Source organism: Trichechus manatus, unplaced genomic scaffold (genome assembly GCF_000243295.1).
Source record: "Trichechus manatus latirostris isolate Lorelei unplaced genomic scaffold, TriManLat1.0 scaffold00003, whole genome shotgun sequence".
Classification (NCBI taxonomy): Eukaryota; Metazoa; Chordata; class Mammalia; order Sirenia; family Trichechidae; genus Trichechus; species Trichechus manatus.
In genome coordinates, this window is record NW_004443939.1 from 35,188,402 (window position 1) to 35,196,037 (window position 7,636).

The 7,636-nt window shown below is 40.8% G+C and overlaps 1 protein-coding gene across 2 annotated transcripts in view; it reads right to left on the reverse strand.

Moving 5' to 3' along the window:
• Positions 1-7,186, reverse strand: part of LOC101345584 (di-N-acetylchitobiase) — a 27,403-nt gene extending 20,217 nt beyond the window's left edge. For both annotated transcript variants that reach the window (XR_002824131.1, XM_023731521.1), the window contains exons 1-3: positions 6,979-7,186; positions 4,314-4,452; positions 3,584-3,792 (exon numbers count right to left, since the gene is read on the reverse strand). Coding sequence is in view for 1 of the 2 variants with exons in the window: in XM_023731521.1 (XP_023587289.1) it covers positions 3,584-3,792; positions 4,314-4,452; positions 6,979-7,179 (549 nt within the window). In the remaining variant the exon portion in view is untranslated. The remainder of the gene's footprint in view (positions 1-3,583; positions 3,793-4,313; positions 4,453-6,978) is intronic.
• Positions 7,187-7,636: the final 450 nt, after the last annotated feature.

Genomic DNA, 7,636 nt, shown 5'->3' on the forward strand with positions numbered 1-7,636 from the left:
AAAAAGCAACACCAGCAGCCAACAAATGGCACTCAGAGAGCCACCCGTTCGGGTGTGTGGAATCCAAGCAGCCGCTGTTTCCCGGTCAAGAGACTGTGGCCGCGGGAAGCAGAGGAGGCCGAGTCGGGGTGAAGAAGGGTGGGGGGTGGGAAAGCGTATATCACCAATTACAGGTTGTTTTGTCTCCCGCTGGATGCTCCGTGAGGCTGCTTTCTCTTACGCCCTGTTTGCTGGTCTCCGACAGGAGTCTGAGATGGCGGATCTGCGCTGCGTTAGTTGGTAGGGGACCTCTGCATGAATCTCTCCTTGCTCTCCGTTCTCTGTCAGTTTTCTCACTCCATTTGGTGCTTGGCTGAGTTCTTTATCTCTTCGTTTGATGTTTTAGGGTTTCAGAATTGTTGTATTCTCTGTTCGGCTTAGTTTTTCAGATCTTTGCTGTGGAGGGACGGCATGGTGCTTCTGCCCAGAGCGCCATTTTGCCGGAACTCCCAAAACATTTTTTTATTGACTTAGCCTAATATTAGTTACCCTTATCTTATATGTGTGCAAATGTTCTAAAACTTCATTACAGGTTGATTTTTTTTTTTTTTCTTAATTAGGCAGTACATAAAAACTTATTATTACAAAAAGTTGAGCTACTTTAGGTCAAATTTTTATACTATGGCTAATTTATTCTAACATAATTTTTTGGGACTTTCTCAAAGTTCTATCTAATAATTCTCTAAGTATGAAAGAGCACTAAAGGAAGCTCTGCTTTACACATACAAGCCTTCCTCAATAGCTCTAGAGAAACTGCTTATGAAGTTAAATTTTTACATACTGGACCCCATTTTATCACTGCCTCCTATTATAAAATGGGAGACAGGTTATAATAATAGTTGTTTGCTCTTTTTGTTAGGTGTCATCCAGTTGATATCAACTCATAGTTACAACATATGACACAGGAGAAATGCCAAGTAGTGTTTTCTAGGCTGTAATCTATAGCATAGTACAGGAAATGAATTATTACCTCAAAGGAGGTAAATCTCAAATCCATATTTTAAGTCCTTACCTCTCTCTTGAACACTAAGAATATTTATTTTCACCTGGATTTCCTGTCATGGTTAGTCCCAGACTTTCAAGAAGGTAATATTAGTAAATTACATAAGACATCGAAAGACTCGGGATCTACTCTTGGCTGTTGTAACTAGTTCTATGCTATGGCTGAGTCACTTACAGCATCTGAATCTGTTTACCCACCTTTAAAGATGAGGGTGTAGAAAGAGCTCTTGAAGGGCATTTCTAGCTCTTTAATTCTATGACCACAATTCTGTAAACTTAAATCATCATCTTTTTCCCAGAACTCATTTCCCCTTTCTGACTCTCTATTTTAGTCATTTTTTATGGCCACCAGTTTAAGAACGTTTGGACTATTTTCTGACCCTTTCTTCCTCCCTCACACCCAAATTTAATCTCACATTTTCCTTTGGGTGGTCTCTTACTATTGTTTTGTCCCTTCCTTTCCATTAGTTAATGAATTAACAAATATTTAATGAATACTTGCTGAGAGTTAGGGTTATGCCATCATGTCAATCCAAACCATAAATCCCTCATTACTGGATTCCTGGGTTAGTCCTTAGTGGTCTCCCCTTCTCCTCTAGACTATTTTACATACTACTACAAAATAATCATCCCAAAACACTGTCCTACACATATGACCTATTACATACAGAATAGAATGCATACTCCTCAATCTGGCATTCTGCATCTTCTACAATCTGGCCTACCTCTGCAACGGTACCTCCAACTAATCACTCAATATGAACTTGATACAGTATCTCCAAGTGATTTACCAGCCCCGCTAACATGGAAACAGATGTTCCTACCTCAAGGTCTTTGATCAATCTCTTCCTTCTTGAACTTTAACTATTACTTAATTAGGACTGGCAAATAGATTGTTTCCCACATGCCAACTCTAATGTATTAGTCATGGCTATCTAGCGAGAGAAGAATGTTTCTAAAACTAAACTTTGTGAGAAGAGGGATGTGGTAACCCGCATGCTAGGTATTTGCTATTCTAGATCTAAATTGTACTCACCTGTAAAAGTTAAATTCCGTACAACATACTTTCCCATTTGCATGTCAGGCCTCTTATATCATTTATTATTTTACCAGTGGTTCTCAAATTTATGATAATCAACTATACCTGAATCACCTAGAGCACTTGGGAGAAATAGACTCTCTCCCAGATCTAAGGAATCAGTCTCTGGGGGTATTTTCAACAAGCACTCCCAGGTGGTTTTGAGACCCATTTAGGAATCACTGGTCTGTACTATTCATAATGCCCTACTTTGGATGATCTACAGTAAAACCTTCGAAAGCCGGAAACTGTGTAAGGCAGAAACCTATCAGAGAAGGAAAACTCAAATATTTTCAACTAAAACAAGTGATAGAAAAGGGATACGACTGCACTCTTTCAAAGGCAGAAAACTTTTTAGACCCAGAAAAACAAGGCTGTCGCATTGAGTTCCAGCTCTCACAAGTTTCACTGTATCTACCTATCTCCCAGTGAACTAGACTGTAAATATTTTAATAGCAGGGATCATTCATTCACTCAATAAATTATTTTTGAACATTGTATGGGACATCAAAAAGTTGGTCTCTGCCTTCAAAGAGCTCATTACTTAGTTCAGTAATTCTTAACCAGAATTACTTATGAAACTTTTTAGAAATAAAGACTTTGGGCTCACCCAAAACCTTCTAAATAATAATCTCTGGAAATGAGTGCTTAATATGTATGTATTAATGTTATTTAAGACCTATAGTTACCTTGACAGCCAGGTCTGAGAATCAATGATTTGGGGCCGCAATCTCCCTTGTTATCCACACACTGCCTAGCAAGATGCCTTGTGCTGTGATCTTCTGCTCCTTTGGGCAGTGGGGAAGTACACTGCCTTTTGCCATGGCTTTGATAGGTGCTATGGAATTGTCCTTTGAGCCATATTGGGCCGTGGGTGCTTTGCGAGAAGTTCAGAGTCTATGAAGTAAGGGAGACAGACACTTCCCTAGAACTACCTCTTAGGGAAGAGCTATTTCCGTCCTGCACTGCTGAAAGCAAGACTTGCACAACTAGGACCTCCCTGATTCCTGCTGTCCCCACTGCTTATATAATACAGTAAAACCTGCAATAGCCATAACTGGTCGATGTAAGGTGGAAACCTGTCACAGAAGAAAATTCAAATATTTTCCACTAAAAGGAGCGACAGAAAAGTGGTAAGAATGCACTGTTTTCAAAAGTGGAAAACTTGGAGAGGAAAAACCAGGCAGTCCTGTGGAATTCTGGCTGTCACAGGATTCACTATACTTCTAACCCTGCTGTAAGGCAAGTAGATGGGGCAATCCTGGTGTTGTATTTTGATGTTTAGAGAAGAGATTTAGCACCTTAAAATTCCTTAAAATCCCTCCAGTAAGACTCTCTAAAGTTCCAGAAAATTTTTTAGAAAATATATGCTGAAATTCTTTCCCATTCCATTAGTCATACCCTTATGAGTACATTCAATATGGAAAATATGGAGTTTCCAAAAAAAACAAAAAGAATTTTTACCTGTGATCCCTCAATTTCACGGTGGAAAGCATCTGCGGTTTCTTTGACTAAAGCAGTTAATGCATCGTATTCTGGTGATGAACAATTAACTTCTTGCTCTATGTCTATATTAATTCCATCCATATATTGTTTTCTGGCCAAAATAAGTTTCTGAGCTATCCAAGATGCTCTGAAAGTAGGATCAATGATATCCTTTACGGATACATCTCCTGTGGAAGAAATATACATCTTTTGTGCAAATATGCTTTTTATAGTTTAATGACATTTACTTTGTAAATCCATTCCAAAGACATCAAAATGTCTTTAAAAAATCTCATCACACTAAAATACTGAACCGCCAATTTAAGTCTTCTAAATGGATAAATAATATAACAAAATAATAGATAGGTATTACTCAGATTCTCTCATTTAACATTATGAATAATTAGTAAAATCATTATCAAATTAGAAGCAGAAATTATAGACTATGACTAAAGATTATCATGGTAATTAGGCATTCACATTTTGCTCAAAACCATACATTGGTTTATTTAACACTTTAAAAATATTTATATTTGAAAATGAATTAAACAGTATCTCAGATTAATTTTAGGATGCTGGAAAAATACCAGATAAGCATAAAGAGGGAATTTTTTGGAAAGCCAGGACTAGCGTGAACAATACAAGTAACACCACCATTGTAAATGTAAATTTATCAAGTTACATACATCTGGTAAAAACTGTAACTTACCTTTAAGCACTACTCTGGCTCCTTTTGAATGAGCGTAGCACATAAGTTCGGAGTCATATTTTCCAAAAGTTGCCACAGTTGTAATCTGTGACCAATCATAATATTTCCAAGTTTTGTATCCAACATCAAACACAAAGACCTGCCAGAACAACAGTAATAAGAGTTAAATAAACCAGTGTACAGTCTTGAGCAAAATGGGAATGCCTAATTATCACTTAAACCAAGAAGAGTATCACAGTGATCATCCAAAAAACATTAACCACCACCTATATGCCAAGCACTATAGTAGGCACTGAGAATCCATCAGTGAATAAGACATACCAACCAAATCCATTGCTATTGAGTCAATTCTGACTCGTAGCGACCCCACGTGACAGAGAACCACCTCACAGGGATTTCTTGGCTGTAATCTTTAAGGAAGCAGATCGCTAGGTCTTTCTTCCACAAAGCTGCTGGGTGGGTTCCAATGCCAACCTTTCTGTTAGCAGCCAGTGCTTAATCCTTGCACCACCAGGATTGCTATGTTTATATATACATATGTTTATATACATGCATTTAAATCCCCAGCCTCAAATTTAATCATCTGCTAGATTAAGAACTTGAAATCGTTCCTATCTCTACAAAAGATCTGTTTTTCAGACTAAGTTTTTCCACCTCCCTGAAGTTGTCCAACTCCTGATACAGTCAAACTTCAGGCAGTCAGGTGGTTCTAGTTTTAACATTTCCTCCATAATAGAGTTTGGTCAAGTTGACAAAGGCCTTATAAATTGTTAGGTGGGTAGAAAGAAAATTTATTGAAAGATCTGTTTTTACCACCCTTCCTGGGTGGTTGAGGTGCTATAAGGAAAATGCTGGCAGTTATAGAAAAGTAAAGGTAAGCAAAACACTCTGCCTTCTAACACACTGTTTGGGAGTGCTGAGATCCTTCAAACTAAATCCTCATTCTCTTGGAAACCAAGACATAAGTCTTGCTATTTAGGGAACAGGGAGCCCTGGTGGCACAGTGGTTAAGTGCTCGGCTAACGGAAAGGTCGGCAGTTAATGAGTCCACTCGGGTAAGAAAGATGTGGCAGTCTGCTTCTGTAAAGATTTAAGCCTTTGTCAAGTTGTGATGACTTCTCCTATACTGTGTATGTATTGCCTTTCCCTTCACCAAAGTTATCACATGTAGTTAGTAATTTCGCCTCCTCACTCCTCCCCTCACCTTCCTCGTAACCATCAAAAATTGTTTCTCTCTGGGTGTAAACCTTTTCTTGAGTTTTTATAATAGTGGTCTCATACAATATTTCTCCTTCCATGATTGTCTTATTTCACTCAGCATAATGCCCTCCAGATTCATCCGTTGTGAGATGTTTTGTGGATTCATCATTGTTCTTTATCATTCCATGGTATTCCATTATGTGTAGGTACCATAATTTGTTTATCCATTCATCCCTTGATGGGCACTTAGGTTATTTCCATTTTTTGCTATTGTGAATAGTGCTGCAATGAACTTGGGTGTGCATATGCCTATTCGTGCGATGGCTCTTGTTTCTCTAGGATATATTCCTAGGAATGGGATTGCTAGACCATATGGTATTTCTATTTCTAGCTTTATAAGGAAGCACCATATCATTTTCCATAGTGGTTGCACCATATCACATTCCCACCTAAGGCAAAGGAAGCCACTGAGAGACAGGAAAACAAGATGAACTGGGGGGGTGGGGGTGGGGCTGACACATTGCTGGGATTGCAATCAATGTCACAAAACAATTTGTGTATAAATTTTTTGAATGGGAAATTAATATGCTCTGTAAGCTTTCACCTAAAACACAATAAAATATATGAAAAGCGGGGGGGCGGGGGGGGAAGACTTGAATAGACTTTTTCTCCAAAGAATACATACAAATAGCCAACAAACATAGGAAAAGATGCCCAATACCATTAGTTATTGTGGAAATGCAAATCAAAACCAAAATGAGGTACCACTTCATATTAACTAGGATGACTATAATCAAAACAATGGAAAGTAACAAGCCTTGGTGAGGATGTAGAGAAAACTGGAAATTTGCATATTGCTGATGGGAACGTCAAATGGCACAGCAACTGTGAAAAACATTTTGGTGGTTCCTCAAAAAGCTAAACATAAGATCCAGCAATTCCACTCCTGGGTATATACCTATAAGAATTTAAAAAAAAAAAAAAGATATTTAAACAAAAAGATTTAAGCCTTTGAAACCCTAAGGGTCAGTTGTTCTACTCAGTCCCATCAGGTCCCTATGAGTCGGAATTTGACTCTATGGCAATGGGTTTTTTGTTGTTTTGTTTCGTTTAGGGAACACCTAATTATCCTACCTTCCTTGCTTTTACACCCAGCTGCACCAAGAGAGGCAGAGAGGGGTAATGAAAGGAGTTTGCCTTTGGAGTCAGATCTGGGTGTGAACAACTGCCGCCTCTCTCAGGCACTTACTGTCTGTGAGACCTGGGAAGAGTTACTCAACCTCTCTGAGCCCAAGCTGCCTTCCCTATCTGTAAAAGGAAGACAACCATTAAACAGGAAATCCCGCAGCGAGTGATCAAAACTGGTTTCGGCACCCACACCACCTCTTTTCAGGGCTCGGTTGTACTCTAAAATTCTGTTCGAGTCTTGGGGGCGAGAACGAAAGGACAGGCGAGAGGAGCTGACCTCGTGGTCGGGGTGGTGGCGAATGGGCCGGCACAGCGTTGGCTCCTCGCATGGGCAGTCGGCCTCGGCTTCGGCCTGGGCATCGGCCTGGGCATCGGCCTTTGCCACGAGGGGCAGCGCCAGCAGCAGGAGCGCAAGGCCGGGGAGACCGCTCAGCTGGCGGACGCCGGGGAGCGGGGGTCGGCGCGGCGTCCCTGACATGCCGGCGGGTGGTTGGGTAGCCGGGGTGGGACTGAGAGGCCGGGGCGGGCTACGTCCGCGCGCGGGGCGGGGCGGCGCTCTTAGGGGCGCGGCCTGGGGCGTGGAAACGGGTGGCAGTCGCTCTGGGTCCCGGTGAAGGAGAATGAAGAAAGCCAGCCAAAAAATTTCCCCCGGGCAAGCCAGTGCTTCAAGCGCCAATGGACCGGTTGATGACGAAATTAAATCAAATGGATATCATCTCTACCATTTCTCTTTCCCACAACACCGCAGCTCCCTTTGGCTGTTCTGTGGTTGTTCGTCTTCTTGTGGAGTCTGGAGGTAGAGGGAGCCCCAAAATGGCGAAGTAGACTGTCTTGGAAGGGATAGCTGAGGAACACGGTTGGAATGGCCAAAAGATTTATGGGATACGGATTCTTTCTGAGGTAAAGTGGCGGTTTGAATACAAGCATCTAATTTC